Source organism: Gobius niger (assembly GCF_951799975.1).
Source record: "Gobius niger genome assembly, chromosome: 5".
Lineage (NCBI taxonomy): Eukaryota > Metazoa > Chordata > Actinopteri > Gobiiformes > Gobiidae > Gobius > Gobius niger.
This window is the reverse complement of record NC_136856.1, coordinates 18625678-18647738: the sequence shown is the minus strand read 5'-3', so window position 1 is coordinate 18647738 and position 22061 is coordinate 18625678. Positions and strand designations below refer to the sequence as shown.

At 40.0% G+C, this 22061-nt stretch overlaps 1 protein-coding gene across 1 annotated transcript; it reads right to left on the bottom strand.

Moving 5' to 3' along the window:
* Positions 1-143: 143 nt before the first annotated feature.
* Positions 144-20766, bottom strand: LOC306963061 (neuronal acetylcholine receptor subunit alpha-7-like). The gene is made up of 9 exons (XM_079556505.1): positions 20439-20766; positions 13963-14102; positions 12845-12889; positions 10369-10478; positions 2586-2833; positions 2267-2461; positions 1967-2053; positions 1396-1505; positions 144-1134 (listed from the first exon to the last, which is right to left on the bottom strand). Exons 1-9 carry the CDS (start codon positions 20497-20499, stop codon positions 547-549), a joined length of 1584 nt encoding a protein of 527 aa, XP_079412631.1. The 5' UTR covers positions 20500-20766; the 3' UTR covers positions 144-546.
* Positions 20767-22061: the final 1295 nt, after the last annotated feature.

The window sequence follows — 22061 nt, the reverse complement described above, 5'->3', positions numbered from 1 at the left end:
CCTGGATACCACCTGAAAAAGCCCATTGAGGTTAGAATGCCACCACTTCTCTGTGACCCAAAGAGAAAATACCAAATGTATGGGGTTAAACTCAGTTTGAGAACCACTGGAGTAGTTTGTTTGTGTTCTAAAACACATTGTGCATATTGAATTGTTAGTTGTGGTTCTAAATCATTCCCAAGCACTGACACAAAGGAAGTGTGATGTTTTGTTTTTTAACAGCTTGGGTCAACAAAGCTAGTGAAGTAGATAATAAAATGGAGAATGTACAGACCGTATGTAACAGTGTCACCTACAATATACAGTGCCAAAACATTTACATTTCTGTAGTACTCTCAAACAGTTTTGCTTAAAGGAGTCATATCTGAGCATTTTATATCTCCGACAAATTGATTTAATTATAGCACAGTCAATAATTGGTTCGAACAAATAATATTAAAACGAATGCTCCTCGGGACGTTCCAGTTTTTTTGCGGTCTTTCACAGAAACCAAGTTGCCTGCCTATTTTTTGCCATTTTACTACTGATGGATTGCTCTCTAGTCAGTTATGTGAAGTCCTTTGAAACTGCCTCTATAAAATTGGGCGCTGACATGAGGATGGTAAAGGTGCAGATAATGGAGAAGAGTGAGAAGGCCACCAGACAGAGACGATCAACCACCGCTGCTGCAAACTTCCACTCGCTGCAGATGGCTTCAGCCTCATCCTGATCCCGAAATCTCTGAGCTATGTATGACACCTCCTCCAAAATGCGCTGGATTTCCGGGAGGGGATATCCAACTCCCAAACCCAGGCCTCCGCTGCTGACTCCCCCGGGAGGCTCTCCATCCTCACAGGCCCGACCGCCGAGGGCAACCCCAGAGTCGCTAGAGGTGGGGCAACGCGGACTATCTACAGAATGGTAGTTTCCGTAGTAGAGGCCCATGGACCCATTGGAGGTCCCAGAGGGGCATGGCGGGCACGGTGCCTGAGATAAAGGGACAGATAGGCTCGGGACGTTCCCCATTTCAATAGAGCTGGCGCTGGAGAGCTGTTGCGATGCGTGGCGGTACTTATATGCCGGACGTCTGCGCTGATCTTTGGGCTGTTTCATCCGGAGGAACCAGGCACACCAATTCAACAAGATCACTCGAACCTGCAGACAAGACATAATATATATAAATGTGGTTCACAGAAATAGACGCTAGAAGTGTTTTCCAGTTCATGGTAGATGGCCATATCCATCCATTCTAACAATAGAAAAAGTACATGAAGCCCCAAAATACACAAAGACATTTATGATATTGTGATTTATGATGATTTATAAGGATGGATACTTTACTTATAAAATTGAAGTTGTGATTTTTTTTAAATTAAATGTGTTGTAAACAGGAACATGTTTAACATTATTACTCACCCATTTGGGCATTTTGCCTCCATGTGGGTCATGATGGTGAAACTGCAGCACAATAACAGTGACGACCACAGACATCCCCACAATCATCATGGTACTGGCAAAGTACTGGGCTGCCAAGAAGAACACATCACGTGTTAAGAGTTGCAGCTTCTGCCCTTTAGCTCTACTGTTTTGTGCTTTGCAGTTGTAGCAATGCAATTTGTGAGACAAATAAAGTTATTCTTATTTTAACTTACATGAGAGAAGAAAAAAAATAAGGCTCATAAACAACCGTGAATTTTGTCACAAGGCAACTCAATGTGCCTCTAAAGAAGATATGCGAAATTACAATCAGGATAAAGTTGAGGCAAATCACATATGACGTTTTAATCCCCAAACAAGGGGGTACGTTTCTTTCAAAGTCAAATCCTTATAACATCATTTAATGGAGCTTGCTTCTTTTTTGATGTTTTAATAAAGTAAGCTTATTTGGGAGTAACAGAAACACACTGAAGTAAAATGCAGTTTGTTATTTCAGCAAGAGCTAAAGAAGAGAAAAGAGGTGTAAGATACAGTTTGTCTCAGCACTCACCTATGAGAGGAACAGAGTCTGACGTTGCTGGCATGATCTCTGCCACCAGCAGCATGAAGACAGTGAGTGACAGCAGCACAGTAATACCTGGAGACACAATATTCAAGAGGTAAGTTTCTGTTCCAGGATGACTATAGCCACATGTGACCCCAGCAGGCTTTAGTCCTGGTAACACATGCAGGCTAAAGTCCTGGTAATGTCAGGATTTTCTTCCAAACTCCTGACTTTACCAGGATTTTTGCCAGCTAGGCTGCATGTGTGAATGTGGCTCAAGTGAATATGGTCACCTTGCTCTCTTACCTAAAGATATTTTTTCACCAGAATCCGCGGGGAGCAAGAAGACGAGCAAAGCCAGACCAGAAATCAGCACACAGGGAATGAGCAGGTTGAGCCCGTAGTACAGTGTCCTCCTGCGCATGGTGACAGTGAATGTCACATCGGGGTAGGGCTCCTTACAGCACTCATAGTACAGCTCATTACGCTTGGCTGGCACATCTGAGAGGAGATTTGACAACAAGCAAAACGTGAGGTAATTGAGCACATGCTTGAAGTTTCAGTCTCATTATGATCATGATTTTGTGCTAAATTTTTTCTATTGATTCTGACTAGGTTTCCTCACCCACAAGGTCCCATTCTCCATTTGGGATGTACGTCGAAGTGTCCACGTCAAGCATCTGCAGGTCCAGCAGCCAACCATTGTGTGTCCAGGACCCAAACTTCAGGTTACACTTCTGCACATCGAAGGGGAACCAGCGAACGTCAATGTAGCAGGTGCTTTTCAGGATGCCTGGAGGTATGTACTGGCAGTAACCAGATGCATTGACCAGGACGTTGGTGTGGAATGTGGCATCAAAGCGTTCATCAGCACTGGAGAAAACACACGCCACACTAATAGTCAATTACAGAAACCTTTTGTAAACAATTCACTGTGGAAGAAAGCATAAATGTATGTAAAAAAAAAATTAAAGGGGGGGTATTATGTAAAATCGACTTTTTCAAGCTTTACATCATGTTATTATGTCATTACCTCATTAGAAACATGCCTGAAGTGTTGCCTTGGCACATTCACGTATTTTTGAGTGATCTGTAAAAACTCTGATGGCAGCCATTTTAGGGATATGTTTGCCTGAGTCCTCCTAGGAACGCCCCCACCTCCTGGAGAAGCCTCCAAGCTTTCGTCACCAGCCGAGTAACCAACCACTGCTCCTCAGCAGAACCCCCTCCCCACTGATGCCACAGACAGCGTGTGGAGGGGGCGTGTCGGAAAGTGTCATAGGTTCTTAAAGAGACAGAGGCCTATTTCAAGACATTCACTACAGCCATTTTGAGAGAGCAATTTTGTACAAGGCAGTTATTCTAATTTACTGCATTAAGAGACCAACAGAAGGTTTCGTCATCATTGTAGTGTGCTATAGACTGGTGCTATGTGATGTGAAAAAAGCATAATACCCCCTCTTTAAGTAAAGTTTACAATCTTTGCTAGTTGAGACATGCCATTGCACTTCATTCTTCAAGTTCTCTCTGTCACCGTTGTTATTTTTAGCTGTTGCTTTCATAGGTTTTTCGAGTTGGCAGCAGGGATATTGTGCTAAGGTTGAGAGCAAATACCGACATTCTGTGCCGTGTTGTTTCATTGAGGAGGAAGCACAGAGACATGTCTATGCACTGGAGGTAACACTGACAGGTTCCTAGCGTTACCTTTTCCTATGCTCTTGCACTTTTACTGAACCAAGTTAACTGTTAAAACGGTCCCACTGCTGTTATTTGAGCTTCCTCAGGTGGTGTTCAGGGAAATGTTTAGACTTAACTAATATTAATAAGCGATATTGTAATGAATGCTATAATAATACATAGTTTACACCCAGTTTAGACATAACATACATATATCTCTGTCCCTTTTTAGATCTGCTTTATTGCTGATGTAATCTTTCTTATCTAGGCCTGGTGTAACTTGGAAGATCAATGATTTAATGAGGTGGAACTTGGTGTGAAAAGTTGTAGAACCACTGGGCTAGATCTGTGTCTATTGTACCTGTTTGTAAAATAAAATAGGCTACTCCACGTTAACAAAGGTGGTATAGGTATTGGCCACTTGCAACAAGACATAGCTGGAAAATTAATGAATGGACAGTATTTGTAAAGTGTTACACATTTTAGGGATGCACCTATCCGATACTGGTATCGGATATCTGAGCCGATACGGCTACAAATATCTGATACAGGCAGTTTTGGCTTTCAATGCCTTAAAAACAATGAATGAACAATGAAGTTAGTTTCAACCTACGCAAACGCATTATTGATCGCTGCGCAAAATGCTGCGGTTAGCATCAGTATGCTAAAGCTAGCATGCCAAGGAAAACTCAAGGCTGGGACATAAACTAACATAGAAAGTAGCCTAATAAAATAAAATAACCACTGCTGAAGCCAAGTGTTTGTATTTTAGTTTAAGAAATAACAGATCTAACATATTTGTAATGATCAGATCATTTCATGTGAGTTGTTTATATTAATGTAGCCTAAAGCCTGTCATATACCCAAGGATAACTTGTGTAGAAAAGTCCAGTGATCTTTGTTAAATGTTTATCCAAGATTTCAATAGATATTATTGATCCGCAATATCATGACAATAAAATATGACTTAATTGATCTTAAAACGGAGAAAACAGTCAATAATATTTTTCACTCAGAGAAAGCCACTTTTAAGAAAGTGGTATTGGTAAACATCGGTTATCGACAGATACTCATAACCCAGTATCGGTATCGGTAGCAAAAAAGCTGAATCGGTGCATCTCTTACACATTTCCTTCTCTAAAATTATTTGATCAAGCATAAACTTTGTATCTTTCATTTGTGGAATGTTTCAAACAAAAAGAAGACAATATGGGAACAATATACAGTATTTGTCACTAGCACATAGGGCTTTCTGAGTTTGTTACAGAGCTTTCTGGAGACACAACAGTTGGTCTCAATTCACTCCTGTAAAATATATTCATAGCTACAGATACAAGTCCATATACACACACCCACACAATCCAATCCAAGTGAGATCAGTCGCAGTTACTGAGTCGGACAAAAACACTCTGAGAAATCTTTTGGCAAAAAAGTATAGGCCTAATGTATGTGTAAAAAATGCTTGATTTAGGTTTACAATTAGTTATTTATTTATCATAGGGGTGTTAATGTATTTCCTTGTGTTTGACAAGTACAATCAGCTGTGGCCAGGGTCTGCTGTGTTATGTTTGTGTGGGAAGACTGGGACAAAGCCACGCGATGCATTATTAAAGCGTTCGGTACACCACGTTAACACATGGTACCTATAAATGCGCTGCACTTTTTAATGTGCTAAAAAGAAAATGCTGTTGGTTGGGTATTCTCATGGGAGATTGAAAAGGCAAGTCTAAGCAGGGCAAAGGGGAATGGAAAAAGCGGGAGAAAAAATACTAGAGGCGGCAGTGACAGAGCCATATGCGCCAGAGGAAACGGTTCAACGCGCAGTATATTTCCTCACTTACTCAACATCTGCACAGGTAGACAGTGATGGAAGACCAAGTGCATGCAAGCCAATCGCAGGTAAGGAGGAGTTCAGATCAGATTTTATGACAATTATTGAACAATGAGTGACCCACTAAGATTTCAGAACCGCGTAACCTCTTAACCCCACCTGAACTAAGCACAGTTTCTCTACTTTGGCAATGCCCAATTCTAACAGCTTCAAAATGGCGCCGAAAACAAGGATTGCAACAAAAGAGTGACAGGAAAAGTGACAAAAAAGTGACGAAAAAGTGACAAAAATGTGTGATGAAAATGCAAAAAAAAAGGGTCACAAAACAGCAACAGAAAGGTGACAAAAAGCAATGAAAATGTGGGTAAAAAATTTGACGAAAATGCAACCAAAAAAAGTTTAAAAAGTGATCTGTTTAGATGAGTTTTGTAGGTCTTAGCTTTCAAATGAGGCGTTACACTGGCCCATTAGATTTGTGTAAATCATAAGTCGAGAAAACGCACTTGGTTAAGGTGGGGGTAAAGAGGTTAAACAGAGGGGTTTTGGCCCCAGAGGAGACTGAACCTGGTGTATTGCTGGGTTTCAGGTGACATCACAGCGTTCTTAAGGCCTATACTATTATATAGAGGAAAAATTATTTTGTTTTTGAGGAAATTTTTGGTCTTTTACAGAGAGATCATGGACCCAGTGACTGATGTTAATGATATTTTTTTAAATTAAGGCAAGCCACACAGAGAAGCCCCACACGAACCATGAAGTGAAGTCGGTGCCTCCTTGCTGTGAGGCGAGAGCACGCTAACCCAGCTCTCAATCACCAATCACAAAGTCAAAGTGCTCCCATTACAGTTGACATGGTTTTACATTGCCGATAACACAGAGTTAAGTGGTTCCTTAATGTCGTGCCAGCTCTTAAAAAAGTTCACTTTAAGATGTATGACAATAAATCTTCTGTTCTTTGCCCTTAAATACTCTCATCTTGACAATGCCAGGCACACGTTCTGCGGGTTTTGCCAACGTAGCTTAACCTCTGAACTCTTGCTTGAACCGAGCTTAAAAATGAGACGAAAACAAGGATGAAAATGCAAAAAAAGAGCACCAAAAACGTGACAAACACGCACAAATATGTGTGATGAAAACACCACAAAAAAGAAAGTGACGACAACGTGAGGAAAATGATCCATTTAGATGCGTTTTGTAGGTCTTAGCTTTCAGATGAGGCGTTACACTGGCCTATTCACCTTACTCCGGAAGTTTGCATGGGCGGCGCCATGAATTGTGCCCGCCTCTTTTCTCCTATCAGTTAACATGGGACTAGAGAAGTCCAGATAAAATCAGTTACTACATGAAAACAAAGCAGTTTTTAGGCCATGCAGAGAAACGGTGCAGTGTTGGTGGTGGTCGGAGGGGCCGATGGCGCAGACCGGTTGCCTCGCTTCCGTCAGTCTACCCCAGGGCAGCTGTAGTAGCTCCACGAAGTATGGAGTGAATGAACAATGCAATGTACAGCGTATTTGAGTGTCCAGAAAAGCGATATATGAAACCGATGCATTATTTTTATTATTACAAAGCAAAAAGAGGCAAAAGTGGGCGGGGCGGAATAAGGTAAATACATGCAGGCTAAAATAAAGGAACAGGCCACCGTTTTTACATACTGAGATATGTTCTGCTGGGAGAGGCTAAATGCTAACAACATCTTTGGTCTATTTGCATGACTGAGCACACGCACAAAGACCAGACAGTTACGCATCAACTTGTCTACATACATACCTCAGTATGTAAAAACTGCAGCCTATTCCTTTAAGGCGGGGATCAAGAGGTTAACAAGATACAGATGGGGTCATGCTTGCCAAGTCTTTCACTGTGATAATCACACGACTAGTCGGTTCGGCTGCTTTGACATTACAAAGCGTAACATGCCATATTTTCTATACCCTCATTGATAAACCGTAGCCATAGTCCAACAATCCATTCATTAGATTAATTTCCCTGTTGTTTGTCCCAAAGCTCTTTCTCCATCTGTTTGTGTTCCCCACAGCAGAATTAGGATTCAGCCTGTGGTTCACTTAAGTTGGATGCCCTTCATGCGTCTCATCGATTGCCAGTAAAGTTACACCACTGACTTCCTTCCGGGAGGTCAACGACTAGGACTGCTCTTTAAAACTGTGCATTAATACAACAGTGCACCATGGCAATACACATCTCATACAAACCATAGAGAGGGTAAAGGCTATAAAACTAACGGCGTTGCTTTCATTTAAGTTTCATCTTAAGATGACAGGACATATAAGTAACAGTTGTAATGACACTGGCAAATTTAAACTACGCTATATTATGATTACTGGCAAGCATTTCCTTTGTATGTCTTTGTATGTCTTTGTATGTGTGTTTCCAAACTAAGCTTGCCAACACTCAGTACAACAACAGTACATTGATTGTTAGGGTTCTCATATTGCATAAAGATACACTGAACATGAAAAAAATGGGTATTTTGTGCGTATAGAGTTCAGCTCATGAAAAATGGTGAGTCATGATGATAAAGCAATCGTCAAAACAGATCATCAGACAAATCACCCTGAGCCACAGAATAAAAACCTAAATGATCATAATCTCTTCACTTAACATTGAACTGCAGCTAAAAGGTAAGTGGACAGAGTGTAACGGAGGAAAAAAATGATATTTAAAGGTAAAAAAAAACATGCAGCATCTATGGAAAAGGTGATTTATAAGGTGATTTATTTCATAGTCTTGTTGGTATGTTTAAACTCGAAGCGCAATGAAAATACACTGAAGTCACGTTACAGGCAGAGAGCTTGCTTTCAGTTTGACACACCGATGATTTACCAAATATCAAGTGGATCCGGTAAAATATGGAGGGAATGGAGTAAAAGGCATGCAGACAGTTATGAAAGACAGACGAGCAGAGACGCAAATCGGAGGTGATGAAGGGGAGTGCTGGGACAGAAGGAGGGTGATGGAAAGAGGAGAGGGGAGACAGACCGGAGAGATTACAAGAGGTAATCCTGGTGCATCGAAAGGCTGTGAGCTTTTAAAATTTAGGTTAATTCCCCCAAACCTTTGTTCTGTTTTCACAATTACTGAGTGTGCTTTGGTCCGTGACATAACAGAGAAAGAACAGCTAAATAACAGCTGAAGTGATGTCTCTGGATGAAATATATATTTAGTAATATGTATGAGATCTGGTTTATGAGATCTGGTTCTATAAATAACTTTTGTTATCTGTTTCAGTTTTGCAATCAATCATCTTCTGCAAATTATTGTTATTATTTCTTAGTTTGCCGTTTATGCTTGAGATAGAGAACACTTTAGACAATGAGCTGCATTGCTCGATTTCCCACATTATCCAACCATTCTAAAGAATAAACACACTCTCATTCATCCTGGCCTATTGTACCTTTTTTTACAGGTAGGGGAAACCGTAGTACCCGGAGGAAACCTACGCAGACATGGGGAGAACATGCAAACTCAATCCCCATGGTGTGGACATATCATGTGTAATAGTGCGGTTTAGGCACCTCAGCATTGATATTTCACATGAAATCATGGAAAAGACACTTGATGGTAAGACGGCTCTTTTAAGAATCCTGTGTGTTGTTTGGAGCACTCTTATTGTGTTAACAAAAGTAAATGTGATAGTATAAAATAAATAAAGATAAAGTATACAAACAAACAAACATAATAAATGCAGTGTGTTGCTCAGAACGTGTCCATTTCCAGGAAATACAGATAAAAGCACTTCAGCAATGGAAGAAGAAACTACCAAGCTCAACACAGAATGAAGCAAAATACTACTGCATGTATTTTTTCAATGTAAAAGAACCTTATAACATGGTCAAAAGTTCAAGTTCATTCTGGGTGATCCTTTCCATCCAACTAATTTCCCGCTCTCCCTCCTGCACATCCTGAATGTTCATGTGCATGAATTATTTGCACATTACAGGCACGTGCACAGCTTTGTCAGGCAGCAAACCTAAGTAGGTCGCATCACCTTGTGTCAAGACTGGCTCAAGTGACTTGACAGAGCAAAGCAATGGGAAAAGTAAAGACTGACATTTACTTACAGGGGTACATGGGATGACAAGGGGACATGCAGAAAGCACGGTCCAAAATGCAAATAGCTGACTAGGATAGGGCAGGGGCAGCTAAGGAGCCGAGGGAGGACGGAAAGCAAGAAAAAGAGTTGGACGAGAACAAAAGGTTAAGAGGCAGACTGGCAGCCATCACTGCACAAGCTAGCAATCGATAACACTGCTTAATAATATTGATGATCATTAGCTGTGGGCAATGTGAAGACTCTTTTTTCAAAAATTGTTGCTTTTCCAGAATACATACTTTATAATTAGAACTTTAAAGTGACAGCTTCAAACCCAAAACAAACCAGCACCAATTTTACATTAAAAAGGACATCAAAAAGACACATTCCCCAAATTATTCAAATCTACATGGCTTGGCAGAGGCTTTCTGTCAGATCTTATTTATTTATCTTTCTTTCAGCAGGAAAGTTAGCACAGGTTGTTATTTTGGATAGGAGCAGCTGCCCTACATTCTAACTACCTGGAGATTCAAGTACAAGTATGAGGGAGTTGGCATCTTAATCATAACACACACTGCGGGCTTACTTAACATGCATCTTATGAAACACAAAATCATTCATATTTAACTATGACATGACTACCTGTTTCGTGTGCTCCTCTTTTACGTCCTTCTTTTAACTCAGATCACCTTTGATTGGTCGTGACTCATTGTTGGTTTAACTGTGCACTATGTTTTATTGATATTAACCAAATGTAATAACATGGATTATGCTGGTGTTCCATGTCCTAAAATGAATGCACAGTACATTTTATTCATTTTCCTACTTCTCCTTCCAAATAACACTGACCTGTTGTAGAGCAGGATGTCTGGGGTCCAGATTTGGTCCGAAGGGAAGCGCAGATTCTGGACACCGGGGTAACTCTCTGTGTCCCAGGTCAAATAGATATCTGTCCAGTGCTGAGACAAACAAGAAGAATTAGGACTTTTTTCATTATTCTTAAAGGAATAGCCACCATTTTCACATACTGAGATATGTTCTTGCCTTAGCTTAAACGAGTTGATGCATAGCTATGTGGTATTTACTGAGGGCACCCTCAGTCGCGTAAACATAGCCAAGGGGAACTATATTTCAAGGCGTAGTAATATTACTATGCTCTGCAATATAGTTCCCCCTCTTATCCGCTTAGAAAATCGTCATGTTTAATTTTGTGTGACTATACTTGGATCGTGACTATAAAGGCTCATGTAACCATATTTAAATAGAGGAAACGTGGAAGAGCTTGGCCGCTTCTAGCTTCCCCCCCGTTTGGATCCATAGGTGAGAAGAGGAGAGGCTAAATGCTAACGCCGTCTGTGCTCTGTTTACGTGACTGAGGGCACGCGTAAGAACATATCTCAGTATTTATAATGGTGGCCTATTCCTTTAACAAGCACAACACATCTGTACTAATTCTAGTGAATGTTTATATCCTTGATATACAAAAGAGACTGGGTATAATTTGTCTTCTCTTTGCAAAATCTGCCAATAAAGTTAAAAATAAAACTTCTCAGACTAGTACACTTTCTGTTTATATCTCCCCTGACATGTCCCCATTGTAAGCCAGGAAACAGACCAGGAAAACATTGTACAAACCTTTCGAGACATTTCCAGAGCAGAGTTCTATTCTTTGAGCCAACATTCTCTCTCTACTCGCCCCGAAAATTGTGCCATATTTTGTCTAATTAAGTCGCAGAATGAAAGTTTGCCTGTAAACATACAAATCCTGAACACGAAATGGCTTTTTTAAAATTTGCTGCTTTTATTTTTTTTCACCATGTGCCTCAAGCAAGTTTTCCCGTTTGCTGATGCAGCATCAAAAATGCCCTTAAATTTAATCTCTCTTTCTCCCCGCGCACATCCACAGTCAGCAACAACAGCGAGATCGAGAGGAGACACAAACCAAAGACGACGACAAATGTGGCTGATTTTGTGGCATGACAGATGACCAATGCTGAGTCATCGGAAATTATTCACATGGATAAAACAACAACAAGAGCATTGATCAAGAGACTTCTTGGTTTTTCTGTTGTAGGGGGGTTAGAACTGACATCTACAGAGCCACTTCTAACGAGAGCAGATTATTTAAATTGTGTGTGTTAAAATGTGTTAAACAGAACTTGCTCAATACTAGGGCTGGGTACTGCGACATTTGTTTTCGATAAACGACACTTGGTCTACGATACCGATACCTGAGAACAATACTTTTTAAAATACCCAATAACAGTACAATATTGTTCATTTATTTTAGGACTGTGCAAAAAATCGAAAGGTTTTTTTTGCAACACAGACTTGCATTATTTCATGCCACTTAATTTCCCTTTGCATTTCACGTGCCATGGCTCATGCTTTTGCCTGACATAAAAACAAACAGCGCTGTGTGATGATATCATCAGGCCGCACTGCTCAGTTTACTTGTGCAGCTGTTAGGGCTGGCCAGCAGGGGGCAGGTGTGAAACAGAGACCTCTCCTTAATCGAGGCATACTTGAAATCATTTGTATTTTTATGACTGTTCAGAATATATTCAGCATTGTTTTTTGATGAATAAATAAGAAATAAAATAAAGAAATACTTTTTTTTAAAGGCAACAAATAATCGTTGATAATAATAATTATGACTAAAATAATCGTGGTTATGATTTTTTTCAATAATCGAGCATGCCTAATTTATTCCTTTTAAAATGTATATTAGTTATTTGTGAAACGACCAAGTAACTTCCTTTAACCCCTTACCCTCCACCTAAAAGCTTCTTGAGAAAAGTGTCAAAAACAGCAACAAAAAGTGACAAAAAGCAACAAAAGAGAAACAATAAAGCGACAAAAAGGTGACAATAAAAGTGATGTAAAAAGTGACACAAAAGCAACAAAAGACTGACAAAAATGTGAGAAAAACAGCAAGACAAAAGAGATTTAAAAAGTGATGAAAACATGACAAAAAAGTGACCAAAATGTGACCAAGAAGCAACAAACGAGCAACAGAAACATGACAAAAACGTGTCAAAAAAGCAACAAAGAGTGACAAAAATGTGACAAACAGGCAACAATAAAGTAACATAAAGGCAACAAAAGAGTAACAAAAGAAGAACAAACGAGTAACGAAAAAGCGACAAAAGATTCACAACAAAAGTGATAGAAAAAGTGACACAAAGGCAACATTTGTAGCTTTCAAATGAGGCGTTGCTCCTGCCTAGAGGCTGTCAGCTCCAGTCGAGAAGCTTTTAGATTTGGGTAAAGCTGAAGTGAATAATTACACAGATTTGAAATACACTTCATTTGTGCCACTCACCAGCTGAAGCCATGCATTAGTCATTAACACCTGGTTCTTCTCATCCTGAAAAAAGAAACAATAAATGAAATGACAGCAAATAGTTGAGGCTCCACTTCAACCCCCAACACCGCGTGACGTAAAACTGTGGGTGAGGAGCAGAGTTGGAAAATTTAATGTATTTTGTGCGCTGAGAATCCATGCACATATGGCACACGTCTATAATGAAAGCAAATGACCCATAGTATCTGATAATATACGGTTCAGAGTCATCACAATCGTCTCTTTGGGGATTCAGTCTCCAGTGAATTCCTGTGTGTTTAGCTATGATTTCAGTTTCACTTTTTATTATTCATTATTATTATATTATCACATGTAATATTTTTAAGATGGGACTTTTTTCTAAAATCGACACGCTACCCAGTTTAGACGTAATTTAGTCCATTTTTAAAAGTTAATGACAAAAGCTGGGTGTTAAATGTTTGAGAACCCCTGTATAAGAATATGGATTATATCAGAACCCGTGAAAATTATGAAGAAGATACAGGGTAATTTTAGGGACATTTCACAAGGCAGTAACACTAATAACTGAGATAAAAGAGACATCTGAGACATCTAAGCCAGCGCATCACAGACTAGCAATTACCCAGCGGGGGGAAATTTGGATACCTCCAGGTAGCTGACCCACTTGTACAAACAGCTTCTAGAGAGGTGTTGAGAGTAGTGGACAAGAGTGAACAAAAAAACAACCACAATATTTTGGTTTAAAATTTGGTTTAAAAGCAGTAGCAGGGGTGCCACATTTGCCACATTTACAAAATGACTTTCTTCACAATGCATTTAACACAATCATGTTTTCAGTGTGTGCATTGTAGCAGAATAGAAAGAACATTGGTTAAAATGCAGAATAACACAAGGCAAAATATGTAGGTTTCCAGATCATGTGCATGCTCATTAAGTGTAACATGTGCAGGGTCAAGAGAGCCTTTATATAACAGGCAGCAAGAAAGCATAGTTCCTTTGACAAGCACGTCCAGTGTTAAATGTGACAATGCTACATTATAAAATGATGTGCAACCTGTTTTTGTAGTTGTTGTTTCCATACACAACGTCATAGCTAAAAAACAAAGCATATGTACCACATCTATGATCTGCAGGAGAGTGAACCCCAGCTCCACCAGGATTGGGGCAGAGTCATTGACCACTGGCCTCTCCAGACGGTTGTAGTTGGCAAGCAGCTCCTTGTAGAGCTTCCTCTGGTACTCTCCTTGAAAAGATCCTAAAACAAATGAGAAATATTACTGGATTTAGTATCAGGTTTTATGAAAGGGATGATATAAAGAACAAAAACATGGCATTTATTTGTTGAAGGTCACAGTCTTAAAAGTGTGGCCGGTTTTGTACTTGCATTTTCACAATATAAATCTGTCTCCCACGTTTTCTGTTCCGGTAACAGGACCCTATCAGAGCTTTGGCTTTAGGTGTCCTTTATCTGCAGTTCATTCCCTGGACCAAACCCGGTGTACTGAGACTGAATGTCAATGCAGAATATAGGGACTCCTATCACCTCCCTCTTTGTTCTTCCTCCTGTTGAAACCTACAGACAAAACATGTCATCTTTTACTCATAAACAACCGCAGAATTGTCCCGTTATTTGTCACGTTTGAATGCAGATTCTGGCATGTTGGTCACTTTTTGATTATGCTGATGTGTTTTTTGGCCAGCCTCTCATAACTTCCATTGATCCCCTCTATGTCACCTTCCAAACACATTAGGCATCAGTCTTACATCCAAAAATAATCTGGCACATCTGCATTATTTAGCATGACTCATTTTCTCAGCATAATTCAGAATACCTGCAATTATACGGTGGTTAGCACATCTAATAAAAACAAAATGGTAAATGGTCTCGACTTATATAGTGCTTTTCTACCTTCATTAAAACAACAAAACAAACAATGGGGCTAATATAAGATATATTTCATCTTTTACAAGTAGTGTAAAGTGTCATGTAAATTTGGACATCTTAGCCTTGATTTGTTTTTATTGTACAATTTAAAATCAGGTATGTGTCTGTCTACCTCAGATGTTATAAAATGTAGCCTAGTTATAATGTTATTTTATGCCACTAGTGCTTGTGCTTTTCTGCACAAGGAAGAGGCATCCACCAAGGACAGGATCACAGCATGTTCGCTGAAGGTGTCAAGAGTAAACAATAAAACACAGTGGAACTTCATGGATTACTCTGTGTGGCATATATTAGAGTAAGGGATGGCATTTTGATCAAGATATTCTACTATAACATGGTCAAAAACTCAGAGGGTTGATTATGCAAAGCTTAAAGGAATAGGCCACCGTTTTTACATACTGAGATATGTTCTTACCTCACTTTAGTTGAGTTAATATATCCCCGTCTGGTCTTTGTCCGTGCGCTCTGTCACGCAAACGGAGCACATACGCAGCCTCTCCCACATGTCACATAGCTCCAAAAAAGCTCACGATAGAAGCTACCAAGCTCTTCCACGTGTTCCCTATTTAAATAAAGTTACGTGAAGTGTTTTCATGCGAAGTATATTTACACAGAAATGTAGCATGTCGATTTTATAAGCAAATAAAAAGGGGGACTATATTGTGAGGCGTAATGATACGAGGAGCAAAACGTCCGCGCAGTAACTCCTAAAGGTTATTGACGGAAGTGAGCGGGGGAAGTCTTTAGGAGTTACTACGCGGACGTTTTGCTCCTCGTATCATTACGCCTCACAATATAGTGCCCCTTTTTATTTGCTTATAAAATCGACATGCTACATTTCTGTGTAAATATACTTTGCATGAAAACACTTCACGTAACTTTATTTAAATAGGGAACACGTGGAAGAGCTTGGTAGCTTCTATCATGAGCTTTTTTGGAGCTATATGACATGTGGGAGAGGCTGCGTATGTGCTCCGTTTGCTCCGTTCGCGCACGGACAAAGACCAGACGGGTATATATTAACTCGGCAAACTTAGGTTTGACGAGTTCTTTAGGACCTGTCTGGTCTTCACCCGTGCCTTCAGTCACGTAAACACAGCACAGACGGCGTTAGCATTTAGCCTCTCCCCCTCTCCTCTATAGCTCCAAAAAAGGTCAAGATAGAAGCTACCAAGCTCTTCCACGCTTTCCCTATTTAAATATGGTTACGTGAAGTGTTACACTACAGGCGTAGTAATACCAGGAGTAGTTTGGCATCCGCACAGTAATCTTCACTTTACTGCGCAGTAATCTTCACTTTACTGCGCGGATGCCAAACTACTCCTGCTATTACTTCGCCTTACATTATAGTTCCCCCTTTTATCCGCTTAGAAAATCCACATTGTTTAATTTTGTGTATTATACTTTGTAGTGTAACACTTCACGTAACCATATTTAAATAGGGAAAGCGTGGAAGAGCTTGGTAGCTTCTATCTTGACCTGTTTTGGAGCTATAGTGGAGAGGGGGAGAGGCTAAATGCTAACGCCGTCTGCGCTGTGTTTACGTGATTGAAGGCACGGGTGAAGACCAGACAGGTCCTAAAGAACTCGTCAAAGCTAAGGTAAGAACATATCTCAGTATGTAAAAACGGTGGCCTATTCCTTTAAGCCTTTACAATAAGTGTGAACCAATGAATTCATATTTGTAACACCCTCTGAAGTTCGTCTTGTAGTGGATATCCAAATGTGTGGAAGATGTAACGTCTCTGTTTCTGTGAAGGATAAGGGACATGGCATCGGTTCATTAACGCTGTAATGAGGAGCGTTTACAACAGAGCAGAGCCCGAGGTAGAGACACAAGTCAATGTCTCTGTTTGGACCTAAGCCACGTGCACAGTGTTTGAAAGATGCCCTGCAGGTGCCACAGAGTTCTAGTTGGTCCAGGTTTGCAGTGAATGGAAGCTGATGCTTTGCTGATGAGTGTGACCCCATTGGGAAACATAGGGAAGTGAACTACGAGTACTTAACACCAACTATACATTTTACCTAAGAGGTGTCAAAGCTGTGCAAATGTTGTTTTGTGGTAAAGTAGAACCTAACTAAGTTCATGTAAAAAAAAAAAAACCTGCTCAAGTAAAGAATGCATCCTCTGCACACAGACACCCAGCTGCACCTCTGTCAAACAGCACATGAAGGTTCTCCTGAGCTCCATAAAATTAGTTTGTGCCTTATAAGCAGAACAGACTGCTCCGGGGTCCTCGCAGAAGCCCCAAGGCATAAGTCCTTGAGGGTAGCTTTTGTATTTTAGCCAAGCATCATACTGCAGAGATGAACGCATTTCTGTATTCACAAGGTCCTCAGTGAGACATGCTAATTTTCTGTTGGTGTGAGATTGCTCGACATCAGTGTTTATTGAAAAAATATTGGACAGTGAGCGATTCAGCAGATTAATGTTGGAGGTAATTGACAGGAAATGAAAAATGTTTTGTTGGACACAGAGATGTAAATTTGTTCTGCGTTTATATGCATTGTGCTTCCCTGGTGAGGTCACACATTCCTCTGTCTACTTTGTGACACCTAATGAAAGATTTATATTACTATTTTTGCTCCGTTTAACTTTCTTGTAGTCATTCCCATCTCTGTCACTCAAAACCTATAAATTAAACTTGAATGCATCACAACCAGCCTATTCCAGTGGTAAGGCATGTGGCAATGACCAGATTAAGCAAACATTGTGCTGTTGGTATTGCAGACTTCACTGTCGCTGTGAAAATGTATTATTCATACATCACAGTAAAACCTGTGTCGCCATGATATCCTCTAGAATGCCACAGCTCCACAGTTAAAATGAATCCTGCATAATAAGTTCTTCCTTCATCCTGGCAGATAAATTATCTTTTATCTCTGACATAAAAGACAATTTAGAGATACCAAACCGCTTTATTCACAATTCAACACTGCGCATTTGTCTATTTCAAGATTCTTCTGATCTTCTTCTATCTGTTGCTCAACTTCTTCTGCCTCTTTCAACATTTGAAGCACAATCAACTCTCAACTCGCAGTAAATATGGAAATTTGGCAGTCAGGATAAAATCCCTGCAAGCAAAAATCCAGCAGCGGTGAGAACCTGCGCTGGAGGGCACCACGATGTACAACTAACTTGAGCTGAACTACAAGGTTTCTCTTTTGTTTCTACTTTAAAATATGTGAGGATGAACAAATAACTGCCAGCATTTCTTTCATTTTTCATAGCCTATTTCACAAGAAGTCTTTGATGTGATAAAGAATGAAGAAAACTTTTTTCTTTTTTAATCTCATACTGTCTCATATTGAAAATGGCGGGTCACCGTTCTAATCCCCACAGCGTTGAGAATTCAAAAAAATGAAGAAATAAATAAAGTTGTGTCCCATCTGTACATTTGTCCTGGGTCAGTGGTTTCAGATGGGGCAGGTTTTGTTTCCAAATCAAGATGACCACAAGAAACGCGTCCCACAAATACACACACAAAGTGATGAATAATAAATGCCCAATATGAAAACTGAACCGTGATATATATCGAAATGCAATTATTTTATCAACATAGACAAATAACGGCTAATTCCCCCCCACACACACACACACACTCGTCCACAATCCATGAAATGAGATTGATGATAAAAAAAAAACATTTTCCGCATAATAAATCTCATATGAACTTCTAAATATCCAACACAATATGCACAAAAGCATTGAGATAGTTTTAAATATACCTAGGGGCTCTGTAATGATATGTCTGAAAGACTCCAACTCTGAAAGGCTTGCGAGGACTCCAAAGTCATTATCAGGCATACAACACAACAGGGCTGTGATCCCAGAATGCTTTGGGACACTGGGAGCAGACTGATAAACCTGGAAGAGGAAGAGGACGGCACAGAGAGACAAAGAAGTGACAGACATCTTCTCCCCGAGGGTCTGGACTGACAACACCACATCTAATGCACCCCATCCACAGCCTTTCTCATGCAAATACCCAGGCTTTTGTATGAGAAAGATGTATTAAAATGTATTTTGTGATATATTTGTGACAGAAATAATCACAGTCTTTCACTCGTTACTGTTTGTTGGAGTCAATCCTATTCACAGTGTGTAGGTTTGAGGTGAATGATCCATATAATAATATACTGCTGAGACATGCACCGACAAACCGCCCTTCTCTCTTGCTTTGGGGCAGTTCTGCACCACCATTTCACAATCGTCTTTGGGCATTGGGAGAAAGCCATAGGCACCAAAACAATGGCTGTTCTGTAATGGCAAATACATGACAAAAATTTTGAAGCAACTTTCTGTTTAAGCAAAGTCAAGGGGTCAGTCTTAAAAAGGTGACGCTGTGCCAATTTTCTTCAGATGGAATCACTTTAGTCAAAGTCACACGCATCAGACCATTCATCCATCTTTTAGAATAGACGCCAAGCTTGATAACGGTCATTACCTGTATGTGTGAGAGAGAAGCACCGCAAGGTGATAAAATAATTGGACCCACCAGCTCAACAGTGTGCATGGCAACTGTTCTATGTGTTTAACAGCCGTCCTTCAAGACAGCCCTCTATACGGTCTTTGCTGATACGTTATATGCTCACACTCTTTCTCACATGTCAAGAGATTCAAGTAGAAAATGCAGGTCCAATTATATAGAAGACAGAGTTTTCTATGGGGCTACAGCGGCTTAAGTTAGATGTTATTTCAGATGAAGTAAAAGAGATCAGATTCTGAAAAAGGAAAATGTGTCAACATAGTGGCCACAAAGTTATTTTAAGATACTACATATAGTTTCAATCTATACACAAGGCTAATGGGAGGCGGATTATTTGCGGTGGTGAGGCCTGAAAGGAAACAGCTCAACGACCAGTGGCCCCTGTGCCAGAGGATAAAAAAGACACCATGTTTCGTGCACCAGACCCATACATTCTGACATCACGTGACCAGCCCCATGGACAGGCAATGATGAGAGTATACAGTCTATAATCTATGGCCAAAGATTGACAGCTCAAACCACTGGGCATTTAATCCTAATCCAGAGGTTAAGACTTTAGGAGGTAGAATGATGAGAGCAGCCATGGCTATTTCCAACGTTAGTGCTGCTTTTTGTATATATATTCTACTGTTATATATATTCTACTGCACTCTGCTATCTAGTTATTTTAGGGCCGACATCAGTATGTGGCAAGACAATTAAAAGTGCGAGTGAATGAGGAGAATGCTCCACATTGTGATTTTTTGATCCATAAAAAATACAACCGGGTTGTGCGCATTCTGCTATCCGCGACTATCGTCTGTGGTTTCTCTTCAGTAAAGCCGTTGTGTCACAAACCAGGAGTTAAAGTCCAGATGATGATGATGATGATGATGCTGAGGGCAAGAGACTTAGAGGAGAATTAACATCATCCACGTTCCTCTGCGCACGAATGAGCAACCATTAATGCGCACTCTCATGCCACAACTGAATGTGCACGTTTCTTTTGTGTTTTCCACCAAAGAAAATTACTAATTGATCCACGTTTAATTGGTGGAGCTCATTAACTGAAGAGTTAAAGAAAATGCTCAAACGAAATGCTCACTAAAACTTATTGGTAAAAACGAAAAAACTTTACACGCCACAATTCCGGTGACAGGTTGACTTTTGAACCTACCTTTGATTAAAAGCGCTGTCCAGAGATAAAATCCAAACGCCTGAAAGTTGTGGAACCGCATCTTTAGGGTCGTTTCGCCCCAGAAGTGAGCTCCGGGTTTCGGCTTCTCATGCAGTCTCCGTCGGTCCTGCTGTAAGGGCGAGCATCAGGCAGAAATGAGGCGGGAAGAAGGGCAACAGCGGGGGAGATAAACTACAACAGACGCGTGAAGTGAGGCAGCGCGCGCCGCTCGCGTCGTTTTGCCGAATCACATTCCCACGCACGCGCGCACACGCACAAATTGGCAAAAGTGTCACCCAAGTTGTCATTCTTTTTCCTTTCTTTTTTCATGTGTCAGAATAAAACCTTAACTGTCATTGTGTCTATAGACCAATTAAAAAAATGATGGAGGAAAAAATGAAGAATGAAGTCCCTCACCTAATCTTATTATCTGTGCATGTGTTATTCACGGCCTGCGTTTGGGGCAGTGATGGGATGTGATGGCGCAGCGTCAGCCACTGCAAAATTTTGTCCTGGGCAATCATGCATACTTTTTGCTTATCCCAAGCATTGGGCATGAATAAGCAAACTAAAGGGTTAGTGCGTCCAACAGGTGATAATTGCTCCTTGTGTTTCAGAATAAATCCTCTCGGAAAGTTCACTGGTAAGTTGGGGGCAAATACCTTTGTGCAGTTCAAGCTATGCTTTCAATTCTAGACTGAAAGCTGCCAACCTGAGGCTTCCCTCAACATCATTGATAAAAAAAAACATTTTTTTTTTTGATGTGTTAAATCAAAAGGCACCAAAATGAAGATATATCAATTCTTATAGAAATACTTTTCAATGCAATAATCCAATCGTAAAGTAGCCTATGTCTTCCTTGAATGCATAATTATGGGGTATCCATGTCATTAAAAAAAAAACAATGGTAATGTTCATTTGCTTACATCAAAGTGCTGGATGATCAGGGGCATTTTTAAATAATAATAATAATTATTATGATTATTACTTCAATTATTATTATCATTTATTTATTATTCTTATTTTTATTCTTGGTTTGCCCTGAGGCTACAATTTCATATGTAGGCTGCTTGATACATACCATAGGTTGCGTTCACGTGAACATTCTAAAGAGCCCATAGCTTAAAAATTTAGGTGGTAACTATGGTAACTGCAGTAACTAACAATATACAGATTTGTATGTATTTTTGGCTCATATCTCAGTCATTACTGGAGGAATCCACATGAAACAAAAACTGTCACAAAGTTCATGGTCTTCTCTTCCAGCGCATATGAACTAAGGTCTGATTATTTTCTCATAAAGGCGTCAAAAAGTGTTGATAATATTCAAAAACAAGAGTGTGATGTTGTTCAGTATAAAATAATATGTCTGGTTTGTGAATCCAATCATTGTCAAATACTGATGAGCAAAAACATTTGTTAATTTTCGTTTTGAAGATTTCTTACAAAAACTGTATTCCGTATTGGCCCCTGCGCCCCACCTGACACTATGACATCATCACATTCACCTATTCAACTCAGACCATGAGTACTGTGGGTGTAAGAATCCATAGGCTACATAAAATTCCCAAATTAACAGCAACTGTTCTGCGTAAAAGTGTTGATTGAAATACATATAGTCAA